Raw genomic sequence first — 24,078 nt, forward strand, 5'->3', positions numbered from 1 at the left:
GTAATCATAATTAATTTAATTACAGCAATAAAACAAACAAGTAAAAGATGGATATCAAAACAAACAAAAATTACAAATTCGACGTCATAAGTCTTTCTACTGAATCAGAGGAGTTCAAAAGGGTAGACGAGTTTTTCTACGATTGCAGATACGATTCAATTGCTTCAAGATGCTTTAATAAGCTAACTGTGAAAAACTTTCAAGTTTTTAAAGTCATCGAAAACAACCCTGTTGAGACTTTAAATGAAAAACGAAACAGTTTAATGTTATTTCACGGTACTAAAGAACATAGTGTAAACAAAATTTTGAAAAACGGTTTTAAAAATTCCGAAAAAGGCTGGTACGGAAAGGTGATTTAATGTGTTATAAATTAGATTAAACAAAAAAATAAACTTTATTATTTTTTCAATATTTTCAATTAATACGCATTCAGTATAATAATTACACAACTTGCATAAATTAAAAATTCACTAAACAATATAAGTTTTATATTACCAATTAAACTGTATTTAAAAGGGAGTCTATATGACTGAACGCATAGTTATCACTTTCGGATACACTCAAAACATAAGAGATTTATCTTCTGAGAATCTTCCTCGCAGCACCATTTTCTTCAACGAGGTGCTAGAATCGGAAAAACTGAAAGTCTTTGAAGTTTAAAACAGTTATCGGAATAAAAGACGGTTATGAAGAGCTTCATCAGTTTCACAAGCATGAAAAATCTCCAACCGAATCATGAAGACTACAAGAAAGATTCTCTAGGAAGAAGATACAGAAGTTTTCCGATTAATTGCAGTAGTGCTTTAGACGAACACGTTGCAAGAGATAGTGTGGCAATTCCTAGGTATCTGGTTGTCTTTCAGCCATAACTAGAAGAATAGATAGCAACTCTTCTTACAGCTTTATGACGTGTTCTAGCAAGTCATGTACAACTTGTTTCTAGATGTCGCTTATCATGTTACAAAAAAAATTATTTCATAAAATTTGTTGTTCTTATTTAAATTAAAACTACAATATATATTTAAAATTATTCTATTTAAAAACGATGGGTGCACTTTTTAATTTATGGTTTTTTTACTAACTAAAAGGTTAAAACTATTTTAATATTTGTTTTTAGCAATAACAATGTTACAAATTTAAATAAGAAATATTGATAGGTAAAAAGCTTAAACTATTGTTTCTAAACTATTAAATATTTTTTATCTAGATATTCTGAGATCTATAATAAATGGCAAAAATTTAATTGTTTAAGGTTTAAACTTTACACCAGGTGTTTTAGGTTCAGTATTAAATTGAACCCATTAAATATGATTTATTAGTACTTTATTTTTATTTCTTTTAAATTTAGCTCGCTAACAGAAAATGTTGCTTACCTATGACTAAAAGCTTTTTTCTTGGATTTAATTTACAAAGTATCACAAAGTTTGCATTTATCATATTTGATTTATAAAAAAACGCTACAAGATTTTCTTATATACGTTTACCAATGTTAGTAAACTATTACGAAATATTTAACTTTAGTATATATTTACGGTTTACCGACATTTTTATATTTTTTCAGATCTTAGTTTCATAAGTATTGTATATTATTTTTTTGTATCTATACTTATATAATGCTCTTTAAACTACAAAGTAAATATGACTACTCTTAAATAGCTTTATTTTAATGTTTATAAGTATTTTTAGTACATAGTTTAGTTTTAAAACCAAATAAAATGAAAATCTCCGTAACAAAATTGTTAGTCTTTAAATTAACTGAATTTATTTATCTTTTAGTGCAAGTAGAGCTCTATGTATTTAACCATTAAGTGCTACTCAAACTTTAATTACAACAATCTTAAGTATTTATCAATCGACTACTTTTTTCTTTGATACAGCCGGATCCTAATTTGAAAAAAAAAATCCGCACCCGGACGGATCTTGGTTTAATGATCCTAATTTAATGATCCGGCAGATCACTGATAATTAGCTATACATAATACTTCTTTTAATATTATATCGAAAAAAAAGCATTATTAAACTTAGATACAGTACATATATTTTAGCTAAACACAAAAGCTTCACAAAAAAATAAACCAAAAACATTTATCTTTTGCATCCTCATGCTATGAATCCGGTAGACAACTTAATTTACTCGTTTCTAGTACGTTTTGTGCCAAAGTTAATATTTTATTGTTTAGAAAACTCTAGAGTGCAAAAGTGTTTGGGTGCACAACATTTCAAATTTGAACAACTCAAATTCTTAAAAATATTTAAAAGACCATATTTCAAATAGTTATATATAATTTTTTTGCACTTATAAGTTTTGACTTAAATTATAACAAATAAACTTTATTTTTTAAATGGAATTATTTTTAAATATAATTTTCCAAAAAAAGGTGCTGTACATTATTTTCAAGTAATTAAATTTTATTTATGTTTCCTACGTACAATGTGTGAATTTTATACTTTAACTTATTTTATTTTTGCAATTTTTCTTCGTGCAATTTGGTCTCCTCGTGCATAAGTGTCTTCGTACAAAAGTATATTCGTCGAATTTAGTCCCCTCGTGCAATTTCTTCCGCTCGTGCGAATTTGACACCTACCCATTTTAAGATATATTAAAATTGACTCGATAACCGAAAGGTTCCTATGTACACCAGGTCCTTAGACCAAACTTTTTAAGCGCTTTTTTTATCTTTCAATAAACAATAATACAAAATACAATTCGTCTTGTATTTCTACTTGCTTCACTTCACACAAGTTTTTTTTTTTCAATAGCTTTTTTAGTACGATTAAAATTATATCATTAAAAAAGTTACTTATCCTCTGTAACTTTCAATGAATATTAACGAAAACAGCAAAAGAAATATTGACTTATCTTCGTTGTACTCATTTTTTATACTTGATGATTGAACTATAGATACATACACATTCTGTCAAGTAAATACTACTTTTAAAACCTTATAAATTAGTTTAAAAAAAATACTTAAGAAGTAAAAAATAAATTTTTACATGTCAAACAAAAGTATATAACCACAATTTAAATAATTGCAAAAATATTAAGTTACTCGAGTTAACAACTTAGTACTAGTGATCTACCAAATCCATAATTTTTTCGAAACTAATATTCGGTTAATATTTTTAAACTAGGATCCGGTCGGATCCGAGTACTTGGATCCGGTTGATCCCTACTTAGTACTTTTTTAAACTGAGAACATGTTTCAGAAACGGAATGCGTTGTGCCTTCAGTTTTAGAAAACGCTGAATCCACAACTAAATGGCTTTAAGACAGTGTACATTTGCCTGGTACTATTTCTTGAACTTCAGTTGACTCTGTTGTAAATAAAGTATCTAAGAGACTGATGTTTTAGAACATCTTTAGACTAAAATGAGAACTACCTACATGGAATTCAAATCAAAAAACACTCACATTCAAAAATTAAAATAAAATTGATAAGAATTTTAGAATGAACTAAGAAAATAATAGTTTTGAGTTACTCGAAGTAAGTGAATTTAAAAGTCTTTTTGAAGACCTCGAATTTTTTTTCTTTAATTCTGATGAGTATATAGCTCTATTTACAACTATTCTTAGGGCATAAAACATTTTGTCATGCGCTTTCAATTTTCTCTTGCTTATAATTATCTTTTTTTTTAAACACTATTTAAGCTGCATCAGAAATACTTTATTGATTATTGACTCTACATACTGGACATTCAAAGCTATGAACATAAATAAAAAAAATTAGCCTCATTTTTAAGTGTTAGTTTAACTAATAGTTCATAAATAACAAAATAATTTTTTTAATAAATTTTTTTTAAGTCTAAAAATGCTAAAATTTACTGTTATTATTATAAAAAATCAATGAAAAATACATATTTTATAATTCCAGCTATTTCAAGGTTTTTCGTTTATATTTGTACAATATTCCAGGTTTATTAAGGTTTCAATCTTAAAGACTGTATACATTTTTTAACTTGTTTAGTTATTAAACTTGTTTTTAATTTTGTATTAAATAAAAAGTATTATTTAATTTATTAGAAATAAGTTAACAGTTGCGTTTTATAATTTAGTATATTTACTAACACAGATTTTGTATTTTCTAAGAAATTTCAATTAGAAAAAATTTATAGCTAAAAAATTTTGCAGCAATTGATTATCTATTTAACTTTTATTTTTATTTGTATATTCTTGAATAACATCAAGTTACTATAACTTAAAAATATTAAAATAAGTTTCTTATTTAAAAAATGAAATCAAAATAAAATTAATAATTATAAATTTTATAACAGAATTAAATTTAAATTTGCTTTTGAGTTTGTCAAATGTCTACTCTATAAAACTGAATAATAACTTAAATTAAAAATAGTTTGTTTTAATATCTAAACCAGTAAAACTAGTGATATGTCCGAAAAAATAAAATGTTTAGTTGATTTTTTTGTAATATTTGTTTATAAAACTTTGCTATTTATACTTTTACATTATTGTCAAAAGAACTTTTTACAGTGCTTATTCACTTATCCGGACACCTTGGGCAAGACTTTTCTGTAAACATGTCAGGGTAACAAAAATACCGGATAAGTACAAAATATCAGGTTTTTCATATGATAGTATTACTGCTGCATTTAATGCAATGTAAAATAAAAGTGTTATGGTAAAAAGAAATACATAGTAACTGTGAAAAATTTTTAAACAAAGACAAAAAAACAGACATAAAGAAAAAGTAAAAACGTTGAATAAGTTTTAAGTCAATTTAACGGAAACATATCACTCCTAAAAAACTAGTTTTTGTTAGAAGTTTTATGAAAATAAGAAAAAATAGACGTTTGTTTTAAATTTTTCTCACGTTTTTCAGCGTTTATAAAATCACTTAAAATTTTCTTACAGTATGAAAGCTTAAATATTTGTATCATACAAAAGTTTTAGTGTTTAATATTGAAAGTTTTTTATTTTTTTTTCTGAACGAAACTGTCCGGATAAGTAAGCGTCCGGATAAGTAAAGTTCAGATAAAAGAATAAGCACTGCACTACACTTTTAAAATGATTAAAATAGTTATAAAATATGGCTATAATTTAATGTTGAATTTTCTACGAATATAATGCATGTTAACTTTTACTTTTTTTAATTAGTTTTTTAACACGTGTTTTTTATATTACAAAGTTAAAAAAATATATGATTGAAATTATATTATCAAATAACGTTCAAATTAAGGTTTTAAAAGGTCTGGTAACTGGTTTATCCAAAAATAACACTCGGTTTAAAAAATAAACTGTTAATAAAAAGCTCCAAGCAAATTCAGAAAAAAGAAAAAACGGTGCAAAAGTAACGTAGGTACTAAACTGACGCCGTGCAATAATAACGCTCTGTGCAAAAATGATGCAACTTACAAAAGTGAGCCATTATTCAAAAATATCGCACCGTTCTAAAATGTCGCCGTGCAAAAGTGACCAATCGTGCTAAAGTTAAGCACAGTGTTAAATTAACTTTGTGCTAAAGTGACCCAGCGTTTTAATGTGACGTCGTGCAAAAGTTATACACAGTGTCAATGTGACGCGCTGTGCCAAAGTGACGCACCATGCAATATTGACGCCGTGCTATTCTGACCCGCTTCCTGTGCTACCTAAACAAATGAAAATTCAAAGTGAAATTGTTTATATTTAGATATGTCAAAAAAATACAATATGTTTTTTAAAATAAAGTTTCTGAAAATAGGTTTTTTGAATGTATCTATAGAAAACATTTTTTATCCGATTCCAGTAATATAAATAATAAATAATCGAAAATAGCCTTCTTAATATTAAAAAATAAGTTTGAGTTTTTTTAATGATAAACAATTTTTGATTCACATTTACTATACAACTTGTTATGTAATCTTAAAAGTGCAAATGTTTATTGTTTAGTTTACTAAGGGCTTAAAAAATAAATAAACCACAACAATGTTTAATTTTTTTTTGCAACTATAAGTTGACGAAAACTAAGCAAAAGTATCATAAAATAAATTTTATTATTTTATCATTTTATTATCCTTTATTTTATATACTATTTACTTAATTTTATATAGTTATTTATTTCACATTAAATATATAATAACTAATAAATGTTTAATAGAATAAGATAAACTTTCTCAAAAAATTAGACCGTAAACTTTTTATGTAAAACATAAGTAAATTATTTTAATCTGATGAGGTTTACAAAAGCGCATAGAGGCATCCTGTTCATATTCATACTCAACTTAAAATATTTAATTAAAAAACTGAGTAAGCATGTAATCTCAGGCAACTTTAAACGGTTGGGTATAAAATATAACTTTTCTGTTGAAATAAATATAAGTGGTGTAAATAAAGTTTTTTTTACTTATATAACTAGTTTCTAACTAGGTACTAAATAAACTTTTTAAACAAGAGCTAGAACACTTAAAAAGTTTGTTGATAATTACTTAGTAGAGACTATGATTTTTTGTTTTAACTTGCAAAAAGTAGTTATTAGTAAATATTTGAAAAAAAAAAGTAATCAATTCATACTTAATAAAAAAAGTTATAAACAGTTCTAGTAAACCTTTTCAAAACTATTTATTAAAATTATATTCATAGCGTTTAAACAATACAAATGTTTAAATTTTTGAAAATAAATATGTTTATTGTTTCAAATTGTTATACATGTCAAAACAATTTTTTACTCTGTTAAGTTATAATAAATTAATATACTATTGAAATGTTTATATAAGTTTAGTCTGTTTGGCAAAACATACCATAAATAGAAAAAAGCCACTGTTTTTAATAAAAAAAATACATTAGTTTTAACAATTCAATGCTAAAACAATTAAGTTTTTACTAATTTGTGTTTATAAAAATGCATCTTTTTGTTCAATCTGATACTGTCTAGTTTATAGCCATCAAGTAGGAGAATAAACAAATTAGGCAAACATGAAAGGCAAATGTTTACTAAAAATTAAATTAGTATTGTTCGACAATCATTAGCTACATTTGACAACGAAGTTAAAAGAATTAGCAGAATAATTGCAACTTTTAATTTCGGAATAATTTTTTTTTTTTTAAGTTTCTACATTTAATCTTTTATGTTCAGCTTGCAGCTAAATAATATTTCTAAACATATTTAATAGAAAAGAGATACATTTTAGATTTAATTTTGTTTTTTTTTTAATACTTTTTTTGTAATCAAGGTTTTGTTTATTGTTATCTAATACAATAATTTTTATTATCTCACAATAAGTTTAAACTTTAAAGCAGTGTTTGTCATCAAAAAGTTTCAATATTGAACTTCAAAAAATTTCTTACATCAAAAATGTTGAACTTCAACGAATTTGTTCAGCGGAAGTGACGCTTGCGTAATTGTTATCACGTCACAACACAACAATGCTTGCAGCTTCCAAGCTTGTTTACTTGTCAACTTAAATGTTTTTTACTTTAGGCTTGTTTAGTTTTTTTGTTTTTGTATTCAGTGTTGTTTTAGTCACTTTAATGGTAATTGTCGTATAGTTTTGTGTAGCTCTACAAAAGTTTTTCTTAAAAGTTTATGAAAAAAAAATAATTGCATTAATATTTTGGAAAAACTTTTTGAAATAAAACTCAAAAAAAGTATTAAACTGCAAATTTATTTTTTAAAACAAATGCTTCTGAATTGTTCATTTACTGGACTAAACCTATCAGAACCATCAATCTGATTTAGATAATATACACAATACTTTTTGTCGTAGATTTTCAAGTAAAGTTTTTATTTTAGAACAAATTTTGTCTTAGTCTTTTATTTTCTAACACTTAAATTATAAAACAATTTCTGGTTTTAGAAGTTTTTATGTTTATTCTTACATAACTGTATTTAAAAGCCTATATACACTTAATTTTAGTATTTTTATAAAGTTAGAAGCTAGATAAAAAAATAGTAGTTATAAACTTATTGAGTTGAATTAGAATAAACAAGTTTAAATTATGTTGTAGAAAACAATGTCTGTTGTAAATAGTTTTTTTTTAAACAAAAAGTTTTACGTTTGTAAAATAAGTTTCAAATTTCTTAAAAATCAATCAAACAAAATAACACACTTTCTTTAGTATTTGTTTTGCTCACATTTGATAAAATTAAACACAAGCTGTTCAAAGTCATAAAAGGGTAGATGTAGCAGTATCATTATAAGAATTTACAAACTAAAAGCAAAAGTTTTGAAAATAATCATAGATTGCTTTTGTGTTTAATATATTTAAACTTCAAAGTTCTTAGAATAAATAATGAAAATTATTTGAGCAAAATTGCAATACAACAAAAACAGCACTTTTCAATAATTAAAAGTCAAATCGGGATGGGAAATTTGTTTCTGATGTGCCGACCGCGCAGGGAAATGCGAATATCCATGATGGGCTTGGATAACGCGGGAAAAACTTCAATTCTGTACAGAATAAAAACTGGCGGCAGTTTGAGGTGAATGATTTCAAATACTACCTATCAGCTTAAAATAAATACAATTTCTATTAAACCTACTGTAAAACTAAAAACAATATTAGTAAAAATAAAAATTTTAAGATAGCTTAAAAAAGGTTTATACTGAGTAGTGTAACGACATGATAAAAAAACAAAAGTTTTTTTTCGCTATTAAGAATTTTTCAAAATCAAACTTTTTTTTTCTTAAAATATTATTAACGAAAATTACATCAAAACTTTTGATATATTTTTATTAATTGTAAAATAAAGTGTGAAAAAGAACTATTGTATTTGTGTTAAAGTTGTTCACAAGTTAAAAAACATTAATGTTTTTGTTTATTTTAAATAATGTATATCAATTTAAACTGCGAACAGAAGTGAAAAGATCAATAGTTATAGTTTCTAGTTAAGTAAACATTATTAAGAGAATATAAAGCACTACACGGCTTAATCGTTTTAAATACCTTTTAACATAAATAATGGTTTAAAGTATTAGATAGTTCAGATTAAAACCTTTATACAGCTTATAGACAAATCGTATAAAATAAAGTTCATAATATTTGAAAAAAGTTTTTAGTATATTTTGTTACTTTTATTCAAATTTTTGTTTTTCAAAAAAAAAAGCTTTAAATAAGTTTATATATTACTTAAATAAATAAAACTGTAAAATTTTAAAGGGAAATTTCTAAGCGCTGTACTTTTTTATTCAAAGTAAGTTAAGTTGCTAGCATAAATGTTTGACCTAAACATTTTATAGATCTTGCAAATAATGTTAAAACTTGTTGCATATAAGAGAAACTACTTTCTTTCAACATATTTTTTATATTTAACAAAAGATCTACTTTACCTGAAAGATGAAATTTGCTTTGAATTTATATCTTAATAAAATGTAGGTAAATTTTGATAAGTTTTTTCTTTCTAAGTTTGCTAAACAAACAAACTAAAGGTTTCTATTTAAACTAGTCTAATTAAAAAGTGCTGCAATAGCTTATATGACTTTCCAGTAAATTGTGTGTAAACTCAATGTAAACAAAAGTGTTAATATTTTAAACTTTAATATGCAGTTTATTATAAGTATAGTACAACTTTAAAACAAACTGTTTATCTAAATATTTCAATTTTGTATTTACCTAATTTTTTGTAAAAGCCTGTTGTGAACATACATAAACAATAAATCATATCTATAAACTAACAAATAGTTTCAATTTGTTAAACACCATTGTAGATTATTTTTTTTAATTGTATGTATACATTTATTTATTCAGCTGTATAACAAAATCATGAAAATATCTTCTTAGAGATTTTTTTCGTGGTTTATAGACCAAACCCTTATAACTAAACTACGTATATACTATATTATACACACATTTAATATATGTAGATGTGTTTTTTTTTTCTAAATTTTTTTAATTGATCAATACTGTAATGCAGTGGCGTAGCGTAGTATTTTGGTCAGGAGGTGCGCAAATTTTTCTCTCAAAAAATCCTCTAAATTAAAAGTTTTGTAATTAGCTATAAAAAGATCTTTTTATAAGTAATACATTTAAAATAAACTCATTAAGTGAAATAAGTTCGAAGTAACTGTTTCTAAAAATATTACAAAATTAAACAATTAAAAAAAGTATAAATTTCATTAGAATTACTTATACTTGAACAAATGTAAACTTACTAAATATAAATTGTTTTTACTACTCACAGTAAACTTTATATGTTTAGAAATGAATATATTCAATAAAACGAAAGTATCTGTTTTATTTACAAAAAAAATATCAATCTGTATAATATACAATACAACAGTGATAACAACACTTCATTGCACATAATTTAAATAAAGTTGCACAGAAGTAAAAATAGACCAACTTTATAACTGTTGTTACAATTTATTATAACTTTGTAAAAAAGTTAAACGTATACTTTTAAATTTAATTCATCTGATTGCATTTGTTTAAAATAAAAATCACGATCAAAGTTTATTTCTCATAGGCCGACGCGCTTTTTCTTGTGTGTTTACAAAAATAAAGATCAGAAAACTAGCAATAGTCTTAACACTTATTGTAGCATAAAAAGAAAACTTGTAAAATTATTTAATTTTCCTTTAAGCGTGACAAACTTTTGTAAACTTTTTGTAGAAAATCTGTCATAAGGTTATACTACTGCGGTGGACTAATTAGTTGCGTTCTTTTTTAATTTAAATTCTTATGAAGCTAATGAAATTGTAAAATTTTTCCTTATAGAGTTTTTCATCAACATCTGTGCGCACTTTCACTTGCTCACCGAATCAGTATATTTTGTAATCTCCCTAACTTGTCACTAATGAGTATTCAAACTTCGTTTAATTTTTTGAATACAAAATAAACTTAGTTGAAAAAAGGCAAATTAAGCAGAAAAAGTTAACAATAAAGGATAAACATATTACATCCTTTTTTTTTTACTTTTTTTTTTTTGGGTGGCACGCATGCACCAGTGTCCCTCCCCACGTTACGCCCCTGCTGTAATGCAACTAAAACTGTAATTAAAATTAAAAGAAACGCTTACTCCAATTCAGGCCTACTATTTCACACTAAAATCGTCTCAAGAAATATTATAAATATTAAAAAAAGTAAAGTGTTATGTTTTAATTATTTAATTATACTACAAATATAAAACTGACTTTAATTTTAATTTTTTTCTAACTAACTTTAATACTCATATATAGTTTTATCAAATGTATAAAATATAAGATTTATGCACACATTTAGACTAACCAGGAACTTAATGACGTTTAGATTTTTGCGTATGATCAAAATAAAATAGATTTGTATTATAATTATTAGTTACTTCAATATTATTTAAAGACAAAAACATTATAACGTTTTAGCAATTTTACTCAAGTCAGGTTTACCGTTTATACATTTCACCTCATATCAATATATTTCAAATATGATTTCCAACAATACCAAGTGTATTTCCAACAATATTTAAAGTTGTAAGCATAAGTATATAATTAAAGTTTAATATAACTTATAAATATTATTTTTTCCTTTCTTAGGTCCGTTCCCCCCACGGACGGGGTCATCGTCGACCGGTTGGACGTCGGGAGAACCCGGATCGAGGTCACGGACGTCGGCGGGCAGGACAAAGTGCGCCAGCTGTGGCGGCACTACGTCCGGGCCGTCAACGTTTTGATATTCGTCATAGACTGCCACGACGCGCCGAGACTGCACGAGGCCAAAACGGCCCTTTTCAAACTGGCAGGTGATCTTTCCTTTTGTACAAAAAACTAATGTTTTTTTCATCTGCATTTTGTAACTAAATTTTTATTCTTATTCTAAATTTAACGAAATTTGCTTTGTTAAAACTTATAAAAGGATTTAAAACAATCGAAAAAAAAATTAAACTTTTTAATCAAAGCTAATAAAGAAACTATAATTACTAACAAAACAATTATAAAGTATTAACAACTTAAACTAATTGGCTGTAAGTTGATAAAAAAGACCAAACGGAAACCTTGTGAGCGTAAGTTGAAACTCAGCAGACGAGGAGGGCGAGTTCGCGGTGGCGGTGATGGCCAACAAGCAGGACTTGGAGGGGGCCGTGAGCGGGGAGGCGGCGGAGGAGTACCTGGAGGTCGACGTTTTGAGGAGGGGCGGGAGGAGGGTGCGGGTGTTCGGGACGTCGGCGGTGACGGGGCGGGGCTTGAGGGAGGCGATGGGGTGGGTGGAGAAGTGCAGGAAGTGCGGGGACGGGTGAGGGGGGTGAGAAGCAGGAAATGATGAAAACTTCTCTGGTTCGCAAGAATGTTGTTTTGTTTCATAAAACCGAACAAGTTAAAATGTTTATTTCCTGTTTGTTGTTGTGCCAACTTGTGTTAAGTGTTTTGTTATAGCCTTTACTTGCGTTTAATCCTTATGAATTTTAAATTAACTTTTGAAATGATTTTTAAATGGTATATCTGATAAGCGTTTTAAGTTTATAAATACAGTTTTTTTTAGTGTGAATTTTAAACTTTGATTTCCGTATTAATCATAAGTTTTATAAATTTACTGTATATTTTTAACTGGTTTAAAAATAATATTTAAGATAATACAAAACCTTAAAAAAAATTTCTTCAAACTAACTATTAATAACTTAAAAACAAAATATTTATAGCTTTGTAAAGTATTTTTAATTAAAATTCTAAATTCTATTACAAAAACTGCATTAACCTACAATATTAGTTGAAAAAATATCATTAATTGTTTAGTATTCAACGTTTATTTCTTTTTTTTTTTTTGCTTGTGTATTATTTCTGAATAAAACATGCAATGATTTGATTTTTTATAATTGTATATATTTTTACGTATTTATATTATAAAAAAACAACTAATTTTCAAATCGTTTACTTAGTTTCGATGCTTTATGCATCTCCTCAGAACGAAATAAATAACAAAGTAAGATTTTTAAAGAATCACACAAAAAACACATTGTGACGTTTCAACTAAAACTGAATAATTTTACTTAGTCTATTTTAAAAACAACTTATGTACAAGTTAACTTATTTTTGCTTTGTTTGTTATTGTTTTTGGATTTATTTTGTTGTTATTTTTTTGTTATTATTTAGTGGTTTTTGTTCTTTTAAAATACATTTTTTGGTTATGTAGGCAGGGTTGCTGCCTTTCTTTTCTTTTATTTAATGATAAATCTTTTTTTCAATCTCGTACTTTTCCAAGCAACATAAATGGCATGTTTTATTGTTATTCGGTTTTGTTTTGGCTCTGCAGAGTATTTCCCATTTTAATTCATATTCTTTTTTTGCGTCTTTTATTTCCCAATTATAGTTCGATAGTTGGTATTGTTTCTTTCTTATTTGTTGGTAAAGCTTGCTTTATGGTTGCTATATCTGTTATAAATGTTGTACTAGTGGAACCTACGTAAAGTTTTGTTTTATCATCTGTTTTTATATATGCTTGGTAGATTATATTTTTTGATAGGCAATTATTGTTTAACGGGCACGTTTCTTTCCTGCAGTTGCAGGTTTTTTCTTGTTGTTTGAAGTTTAGGTTGTTTAATATTTTGTTATTGTGTTTAAGAATTTTTGTTGTAAAATTTTCCATACAGCTATAAGAAATTTTTAGTGTGTTCCTGTTAAAGATTTTGTGATATTGGTGGTTTGTGTCAAAGTGTTTATTTACCAGGTTTAAGAGTTCTTTGCCTATTTTAGTTGCTACAGTTAGGGAAAAAGGTGGGTTGAATTGAAATAAAAAAAAATTCTTTGCTTTTTTGTTGGTTTTTCATTTGCTTTTTGGTACGTTTGGTTGAATTTGTAGTTGGCTGATTTTAGTGCTAATTGATAACTATGTTTTATACGGTTAAATGATTTTTCGTGACTTGATAAATTGTTTAGTCTTTCGTTAATAGTTATAGGTAATTGTTTTAATATTTGATTAGGGTGGTTTGATTTGTTGTTTACGTAAAGGATGTCCGAATTTCGTTTTCTGAATGGGATGTATGTTTTGTTAGGTAACTTTAGTTCGATATCTAAAAAATCTGTTTTGATTAGGCCTGCATCGACTGTTATTTTAAATCCCCATTTGTTAAAAATTTTGTGCAAATTTTTTGTGGTATTTTCTATGGTTCTCGGCGATTTAGATGGATGACCGCAAGGCAATCGTCTCTATATATGCCGAATTTTTCTTCATTGAATATATTTTTTTTTTTATTTCGCTTTGCATGAAAAGTCCTACCATGTCGCACACTTCGGCTCCATTGTAGGTTCCCATGCTAACGTTAAATAGGTCAGAGGTGTTTATTTTTCCCTTATTTTGTTTTTGTGAAAGATAGTAGATTTACAGGAATGTAGTATTAAGTTTTGATCGTTGTTTGTGATTGGTGTGAATTTTTCAGCAAATTTTAGTGAATTAATTAAAGTTGTTTTTGTTATGAATGGGTAAAATTTAGTGATATCAAATTTTATGAATCGGGTTTAAGGGGTTGTTTTTAGTTTATTGAACCAGTTTATAACGCTGTCAGTGTTTTTCCATTGATTTAGTTTTGAGCCTGTTATTGTTCTTTTATTTATTGTGTCTAGTTTAGCTTTCGTGAATTTATTAAAAGGGGATTTAGAGGGGTTCAAAACTCTACAGTTTAGTTTGTTTGAAAAATATTTTTTGTGGTCTTTGATTGTAATGAATGCAGGTTTTTGTTCTATTTTTTTAATTTTGCCTTTTACATTGTATTTGATGATGAATTTATAGGTTTCTTCATTTAGTTTTTCAATTATTCCTGGGTCTGATTTTTTGTAGTCTGATGTGATATTTTCTTTCAAAAGTTTATTGTATGTGTATTTGTCTATTTTTTAAATGTTAGTTGATTTGTTAGAAAAAATAAATAATTTTTCAGAGGATGTTATATTCTTGATATCTTTTTTCATGGTGTTTAATAAACTGTTGTTGTATTTTTTTAAATTTAATGTTACTTATTAACTTGTACAAAGCGTTTTCAAAGTCAGCTAACCTTGCGTCCGGTGGTGGTGTGTTTCTTGTACGGAAAACATTTCTTTGATGGTTTTTGTCTTCCTCTTGGTGCTTCTTTTCTTCGGTTTTCTGGATCTTAAAGAAACTCGCGCGCCATCTCAGTCTTTCTACGAAGTTGTATACTTGGTTGTACATCTTGGACATATACTTTCTCTCGTTGCACAGCGGTATATTTTTCATAGAGTAGTTGAACTTTATTGGATCGAAGTTCAACGTTTTTATTTTTTTTTTGATAATGATCAATTTAAGAGGCTCTACTTTGTTTTAAAGGAGCTAGTGTTTAAAAAAATGTTTTTATATTTTTACGTATATGTTAAACTGTAACTACAATTTATATCTTAAAACTATTTATATACAAATGGTTAATTAATTTAAACTTTTTTAATAGTTGTTTTCTATTTGTTTCTAATTTGTTTAATTAAGCTTAGTTAAGAAGTATTTATAATTTCTATATTTTAAAACAGACTGTCTAATTTTAAAAGAATCTATTAAAAAATAAAAAAGTTTTGCTCAAGTTTGCTATAAATGACTTATCTTTTTGTCATATTTTAAGCATATTTAGAACTATCTAAAAGCCTTTAAAACATTTCAATTCTTTATCAATTTTGTTCTTAACTACTTATTGTTAACTGTATCATATTTTGTCCTGGATAAGACCTTAAAAGATATCCGTGGTGTGCGACTCGATAACCGAAAAGTTTTTTCGTGCTCTAGGTCCTAGGACCAAATATTTTGAGCGTTTATTTTCGTTCAATAAACTGCAATATACGTATTTATGCACCATATACCATAATATTATTTGATATCGTACAAAAATTTACCTTGAAACTGTTTAGTTTAGATGCAAAAGATATATTAACTGCTAGAGTTTACTAGCGGTGTAAGGTAACTATATCAATTTCACAAATATTTGTTTTAAAATTTTCCTTATATTAAAAACACTTCCTCAAACTAAGATTAGAAAAAGTAATAAACAATAACTTGACAGGTTATATTTTTTACGTTTAAAGTTTATACTTTAATTATCACCAACAATTTGGATTAACATGCTAGTTTTTTATTACTATTTACATCAAGAAAAAATAAGTATTTAAATACAGTAAAAAAAGCAGAAAAAATAAATTTTGATACAAAAAAAAAGTTCTTATTTGTTGTTAATATTATTATTTTTCGTTAAAAAGAGTAAAAACGCTAAATTTCAATTCTTAAGCTTTTAATTTGGCTAAAAAAGATACTGCAATGTTTATTGTTTAGATTTTTGGTTTTTAATTTGTTTTTGAATTATTTATTAAACGACAAAACTTGCGCTCAAAATTTTTGGTACAAGGATTTTGGCATTCAAAACAAATTTTCTAGGTTATTGAGTCGTACACAACGGACACAGCTTAATTTCTACTAACTGTTTAGTATTTTATTAATATACTTTTTTAACTTTACAATTGCAATAAATTTTTTGATTTTGTTTTATAAGCATTATATCAACATACTAAATTGAAATATAAATTTGTTTAATTACAGAACAACTTAAAATTTTCTCTAAAACGTATCCGGCTTCATAAAAGTCACAAAAATATTTTATTTAAAAGCGTGATAAGAAAAATTAATGCTTTATATCTTTGAGGTTTTGTATATATATTATTTAATTTAAATTTATTTTTTAAGGTGAAATGGTAAAAACCAAAAAGTTTTAACGTTAACAAAAAATAAGATTTTAACTCGACTTTTAACTATTTTAATTCTCACACACCATTTTATCAACTCTATTAAAAACACTACATTAATATACAAATATTTAAATAAAAGTTATTATTTTGAGTACTTTTAATTTAAATATTTCTGGATTACACTTACAAAACGTTTACTTCTACAACCATCATTGTATATAAAGGTTGATTTTGTAGAACATATTTTACTTTAAACACATTTATTTTATATAAAAAATGTTTTTTATAAAACTTAGTAGGCAATTGAACTTGACTGTATTTCTTTAAAAATCATTCTGTACTTTTACAAAATATGCCAGGATGTAAAAAAAAATATCAACACATTGTAATTAGTTAGTTTAAAAATGTCATAATTCAGCATTAACTAAATAGATCATGGCATATACTACAAGGGATGCGTAAAAAACAAAATTATTTAGAGGTATTGGGCATCAAAAAGGTTGGAACCACTGCTATAAAATGTTTTAAACTTTAAGGAAAACTTACTTTTCGATAAACATTGTTCTTATGATAACTATAAAACTTAATTCATTAAAACATTAGGGTTGTTTAAACAAGCTCTTCATAATACTTTGATTACTGAATAAAAACTTCCTTAAGTTGTTAAAACAAGAAATTTGTAACGACGATTTGAACTTTAGAGATATTGTTAGCAAACAAAAGTATAGGCCGGATCCGAACCTTTTTCTAAAATCGAGATCCGGCCGGAACCGGATCCGGATCTTTTTTTCATATCAAGATCCAGCTGGATCCGGATATCAGACAAAAACGGCAATATACGGCCGGATACGGACCCGGATAGTGAGCTCGGTACATCACTATTAAAAAGTGATTAAGCTGTAAAAAACATCACCAAAAAAACAACATTTTATAACATTTGTGTTACATTTCATAGCTTAATGAAATAAAATTAGTATTTCCAGCGTTCAAAGTTTATTTTAAACAGTGCTGAATTAATTTATAATTTTTGTTTTTACATAATAGTGATTGAAACTATAATAAAGGAGAATATTTTCTAAAATTCAAGCTATGAATTGACTTGTGCGGTGTAGGAAAACTACAAAACAAGTTTTTTTTTAATATTTTTAAAGCTACTTAATCTGCCAATAAACATTTTGACTAAGTTAAGATGTGCTAAAATTGAAACAAGTTTGTCTAAGTTTTAAAATACGAATTGCACAGTTGTGGTTATTTTGAAGCTTGAAATTACTTTTACCGTTTGTAGTGACAAAAAATAAATACAAGAAAGTTTTATACGCTAGTTTCAAATTATACAAAACATTAAATTTTTTAAATTTATCTTATATTGAAGTTGTTAGATTACGTAGTTTGAATATTTTTGTTAGTTAGAAACTTTTAATTAAAATTAACTATTTATAACAAGTAGCTTTATTTACTATTGAGAACTAAAAAAATAAAGCTAAAATATATAAATCACGTTTCTTACTGTAGTTTAAATTGAAAATTGTATTAGTTCTGTTTGATGTTAATAACAAATATTTGTTAGCGGTAATATTTGTGTTTTGATTTCCTTGAAGCGTGCGTGTTTGTAAATATGTTAAGATAAAAGTGCGCACGACAGATATTATCATTAATTAACTTCTACCAACAAAAAAGTTAACATTTGACGGGAAATTTTACTACTTTGAATAAGTGTTGTGTCGTGTTCATCTTCAGTTTTAAAAAGTTCTATTTCCATAGAAATTTTTTATAATTTTTAATTTTTATTAATCTATTTCTTTTAAAAATTTTTTATAAGATTTTTCTTTGTTATTTTTTAAGTGCTAACTTAGATTTTGTTTATATAATTAAAAATCTTCTTCATTTACAGTTAAACCAAAACTAATTATTTATGTTTTAAGTACTACACTAGTTTTCAAACAAGGCTTTTCCATTTTAACCATTTTATACTACATAGTGCTAAATAATTCATTTTTAAGTAAGAACCCAAATTGTAAACACTGATTACGATAATTTTTTTTTTAATTGTATTTTATGTAATTAACTTAAATTCAACTTAATTTCTTTAGTATATTTTCATACTATTTCTGCAAAATAACCTAATTAGCCATTACGTATTATTCAAATTTATACAACCATTATACAAAGTTTACATACACATAGTTTGTATACATGTATGCATTTATCTTGTTATGTTTAAAAAATTACTTTTAATTAATGTGTTAGTTTTAAAGTTGTAACTTATACGTTTTTAAATAATGTCTTTTTAATAAATATGTTTTATATTAAAATTAAAATTTTAAAATAAATTTATTTTAAAAACAGTCTTAACTAGCTTTTTTAGTATAAAAATAAAACCAAACGTAATATATGTACAACGATTTTTTTCACCTGAATAAAAAGTGCAGATTAAAACGACTTATATTTATTAAATTGCAAATTAATAGGCAAATGTACAAATGTGAAGACGAGTTGCAAAGACCAATGCTACTTGAGTTTTTCAAAGGAATATCTTTATAAATCAACTTCTAAATAGAAAGTTTCATATAAAGAGTTTAAAACTAGAATGCTTTACTTTTATTAATTAGTCTGTTCATAAATCTATTTCAGTATAGTAAATAGAAAATAGATGGGACAGGGTTTAAAAAAAACTACGGATTCGCAACGTGTTTAATAGTAAAAACAAAACACTTTTTTAAATATGTTTTTTTCAAAAACATAAAGCAAAAATATTGTCAAGTAAAATATAATAGATTAGTTAGAGTGTTGTTTATATGATAGTAAAACAGACTATATGGCAAAATCAAAAACTCACCGATGATCTTTTTAGTTTTTAAAACGGAATCATTTTTAAATAAACACTGCATTGTAAAACCTGTATTCTTTTTTGTGTTTATGTTTGTCTTCCTAATTAATATGTAACATGCTTTTATAAATAAATACTTTTTGTTTAAACTAAATATTTGTAGCAATATTGTTTTTTTATGCTAATTGCATTTATGAAATATTGTATGATGAAACCTCTAACTTTTTATTTACTTAAAAGTTAATAAGAAAATTAGTTGCTAACATAAGTAATTGATAAGTGTTAGCTGAAATCGGTTTTACTTGTTTGTTTAATAAAAATGATTTTAAATAAATCATGTCTTAAATTTCTATTAATAATATTTGGTAGAAAAAAAGTTATACAATATAAGCTTAAAATTATGTTGTTTACATTTTGTTAACGTTGTAACAAAAAACTTCATTAAAATAAATACTTATGAGCATATACTGTTGCATAAAACAATACAAGCAAATACTTTAAAAGTTACATTAAGTTAATCACAGATAGATTTACAGTTTATAAATGCATAAATATAAATAAATTAATTAATAAGCAAACGCACAACTCTAAAAACAAAACAACAATAAATAAATTGAGCGACAAACAATAGTTATAAAAACTTATAAAGATTAGATTTCTAAAAATATTGTTGCTTGCATAAATTAGGTTTAAACGTTTTTATAAATAAAATATAAAGGTATAACAAAATATATTAAGTGGTAAATACATGTTTTTTTAACAATTGTTAATATTTTAAATCATCTAAAAACAACAATACAATGAGATAGCTTAACCTGATAAATAATATTAAAAGAAAAAAGATGGTGTTTTTGTTTCTTAACAAACTTTCACGCTTACACGACGATCACAAGTAGATAATAATTTAATATTTGATAATTTAAACAAACTTTCTGAAAAGAAAACCTTCGTGGAAGTATTTTTACTTCTTAAAATGCTACAATTTTTTTGGTCTCATTTTTGTGGGTGTTTGAAGTTTCTGTATAGTTTACGTACAAATAAGTTTTTGCTATTTAAACTAGAGTTTTTTGTAAGTTTGGAAATAAATTTCTTTAAACCTTGTTTATGTAATCCTAAATTTAGTAATTTCTTGTTTTTAATTTAGTTTTCAATAATTTTCAAGTCATCTTTTTTAACTAAAACGTTTTAGTTGTATAAAACTCAAGTACATTTTTTTTTCTATTCTAACTAAACAGCTTATGTAAGTTTTATGACAACAAGCTTTTAAGTGAAAAAAAACTAACATACCTGATTTTATAAAGATCATTTTATTTTCAGTGTCACTTGAGTCTGAGAGTGGAAAGTGTCGGTTTGACTTTTCACTAAAATCGCTTTTTGTTCGGTTAAAAAGAATTTTTCTACTAAGTTCGTTTTCAAGTGACAAACTTTCTTTCTCTTTCTTAAATTTTTCATAATAAACTTCCTTGGCCCGCATCCTCAACAAACTCTCGAACGAGGTTTCGTCAGGAGAATAGTAACCCTGAAAAACCATTTGAGGTTCCAACATTTCTTCCAAACTGGCGTCGTCTTCTAACATCAACGTCTCGTTGTTTTCAGCCGCTTTCAGCCTGGCGTCCTGGTAGGGAAGGGTCAGGAGATACCCGAACACGGAAATCCCTTTCTCTTCACCCAAATCCTTGACCAGCTCGTCGACCGTTTCGTTCGTTTCCGCCTGCATCTTTTCGAGCAAGCCCTTGCATGTTTGTTTAATTACTTTTCACTTTAACAATTTTAGTACGATAAAGAATGTAGCTAAAACCATTTAAACACTTTAACCTAAACACTTGTATTGTAAATTATCGTGGAGTAAACTGTAAAAACAATACTTAATCATTAATTAGTTAGTTTATATACATATATACTATTTAAACTAGATGAAGATTAAAGAAGTTCTTTTTTGTTTTTATGAAACACATGTACTAGTATTTTTTAATCGCATTTTACTAATAAATTATATAAAAGCCCTTCAAGTGGTTGAGTTTAGATAATCACCTTATTTTCTATATATGTATGTATATAGATACTCGTGATCTACCTTGCACGTGTGCTCTCCCCTCCACCTGAGGTATCTGAGGAACGATCCGACTTCCCTGGCGAACCGGTCCTTCCACTTGAAAGCGTCATAACTCGCCTTCCACACTCTCCACTGTTCGATCATCCACGCGTTGAAGTAAGATCGAAAGTATTTTTCCGGCATCACGAGTTCTTTCCATTGTTTTTCATCTGTTGATTCGTCATTGTGATAGTGATCGTCGTAAAAGTTTTCACTTGGCAAGTTTTCAGATTCATCATCGTAATACTGATCGTCGTAAAAGCTTTCACTTGGCAAGTTTTCAGACTCTTCATCGTAATATTGATCATCGTAAACATTTTCACTTTTTTCACTTGTTAGGTTTTCAGATTCTTCATCGTAATATTGATTGTCGTAAACATTTTCATTTTTTTCACTCGGAAAGAGTTTTGATTCGTTGTTTTGAATTGTAGTTGCTGCTTGCAAAATTTGGCATAGAAGCACATATTTTATTAAAAACGGCGATATATTTCTAAACATTTTTGTATTTTATTTACAAAGCTCTAAAATTATAAACTCATAATGTTTTTTTTAAGTTCTCAGTTTTAAATATTTTTTACTTCCTGATATTTAGAATTAAAGAACTAATTTTAATAAATAAAACAATATATAAACCTAACAAAGTTTTATATACTCATGATTTTTAAGGGGTGTAGTGGTTTATTGAAAAAAAAAAGGAAGAGTTGCTCAAAATATTTTTGTTTCAAGGAACTGGGTACAAAAAAAAGCTCTCGGTCGTCCAGTTGCATACCCAACTTAATCAAAAACTATAATGAACCTCAAATGAAAAAATAAAGAAATAAACTTTACAGTTAAATTTTAAACACTAAAACGAAAAACTTTATGAAAAATGAGACTATTAAACTTTACAACATTTTTTTTTTTCTAAAAAAGAAAATCCAAAAAAATAAAAATACATAATAATATCTTACAGTATACACACATATTTATTGAACTCTATGTTAACAGGTAAAGTTTCAACCCGAAATGTTTTTTATTTTTAAATTTATCAATAATTTTAGCAAATACTTTAATGTTTTATATTGTTTAAGAAAAAAAAAAGTTAAATTAATAAATGAGTTTAAATTTTTCAGAAAAAGTATGTTTAAGTATTTAGATTTTACTATAGCTTATAATAAAATAAAGCTAAAACATTAAAAATAAATAATAATAACAATTAAGTACTATAAAGCTGCAATAATAAAAAAAATATTAAAATAAAGCTAAGGTATAAAGGTTTTTTGAACCTAAATCTTGTATATCAATAGTTGTGTATTTGACAAACAAGTTTCCTTTTAAAAGTTAAATTAACAGAAACTACCGAAATATTTAAACTAAGTTTAAGACTAAACATATTTATATTTTACGAAACTTCGCTAAATTGAATGAAAAATCAGATTTATAAAAATTGTGTTTGTTTAACTTTGTTTCTTTGATTCCTTTTAGACATATGTACTTTTAATGCAAACCTTGTTAAGTTCTACTAAGTACAAGCTTTTAAGTGTGTTATTTAATGCTTTAGAAATGTTATATACTAGACTAGAATAGCAATTTAAATTTTTGTTAATATATCATTGTACTTTTAAAACAAACATTGCTTTTGTGTTTACCAATCTTTTTGCTATTGAAATAAATGTGTTTACTTTTATAATTTATGTGCAACAACACATAGCAGTGTAAAATATAAAAGCTTAACTAACACTAATGTACAAAATACTGTGTTAAATAATATTGATTCTCCATGTTAAATAAGTGTATAACCTATAAGTATAATTAAATAATAACTTTTAGTCTCGGTTTTATAAAGTATACTAAGTATACGTTAATAAAGATTGTTAAAAAAAAAAAAATAAACAAATTTTTAGTTAAATAATAGAAAAATTTTATCATAATTTAATACAAATAAACTATACAAACAATTTCAAATCTTCATTATACGATAATTTTTTTATATTTATGAACATCTAACTACATGATTTGTAATAATATAAAAAATTAAAAATTATTACTAAAAAAAAATAAAACTTTATTATGTTTATTTTTTATTTTGATTTTTTTTTGTTGACAATAAATATATATAAATTTATTTTAAACAGTAAAAATAAAGCACTAATATATTAAATTACTGAAAGGTAAACTATAATTTTACTTCCTAAATTTATTCTATTAACAAAAGCAAAATACTAAGTACATAGTAGTCCGTTAGGCTTAACGTTTGCTTTTCAACTTGATTTTACAGCGTTATTTTTATTTTAGGCCTATTTTTTGGACATTTCGGGTAAATCGAAAGTTTAAAGTAATTAATTTTTACACAACTATTTCCTAAAGCTTTTTCAAGGATTCTTATTTCTATGAATTCCGTTTAACTTATACAATTGATAAGTAATCACTTTTTTAAGAAAAAATTGCTGGGTTTGAATCTAAGATCTATTTAGTTAAACATATCTTGAAAACTTTAGCAAGCCAGTGAGTTTAAGTTTTGTAGCACATTAAAAAAATTTTGAGTGAATATTTAAAATACCTATTTCAAAAATATTCTTGAAGTTTGTAAATTTAAAGCTTAAATACTTAGCCT

General features: G+C 25.7%; 1 protein-coding gene across 1 annotated transcript; it reads left to right on the top strand.

Annotated features, from left to right (window-relative positions):
* Window positions 1-713: 713 nt before the first annotated feature.
* Window positions 714-12,140, top strand: LOC145828818 (ADP-ribosylation factor 6-like). Its single transcript, XM_082936572.1, has 4 exons — window positions 714-851; window positions 8,263-8,411; window positions 11,440-11,645; window positions 11,926-12,140. The coding sequence occupies exons 1-4, from the start codon at window positions 714-716 to the stop codon at window positions 12,138-12,140; spliced, it is 708 nt and encodes a 235-aa protein (XP_082792698.1).
* Window positions 12,141-24,078: the final 11,938 nt, after the last annotated feature.

Source organism: Thalia democratica, chromosome 2 (assembly GCF_965202585.1).
Source record: "Thalia democratica chromosome 2, ktThaDemo2.hap1.1, whole genome shotgun sequence".
NCBI lineage: Eukaryota > Metazoa > Chordata > Thaliacea > Salpida > Salpidae > Thalia > Thalia democratica.

Bases quoted from the DNA above. Each gene is read 5' to 3' on its own strand.
- LOC145828818 (XM_082936572.1), top strand. From the start codon at position 714: ATGAAAAATCTCCAACCGAATCATGAAGACTACAAGAAAGATTCTCTA. The intron at 852-8,262 runs GTTGTCTTTCAG...CAACAAAAACAG, and splicing joins TGGCAATTCCTAGGTATCTG to CACTTTTCAATAATTAAAAG. The intron at 11,646-11,925 runs GTGATCTTTCCT...GAAACTCAGCAG, and splicing joins GGCCCTTTTCAAACTGGCAG to ACGAGGAGGGCGAGTTCGCG.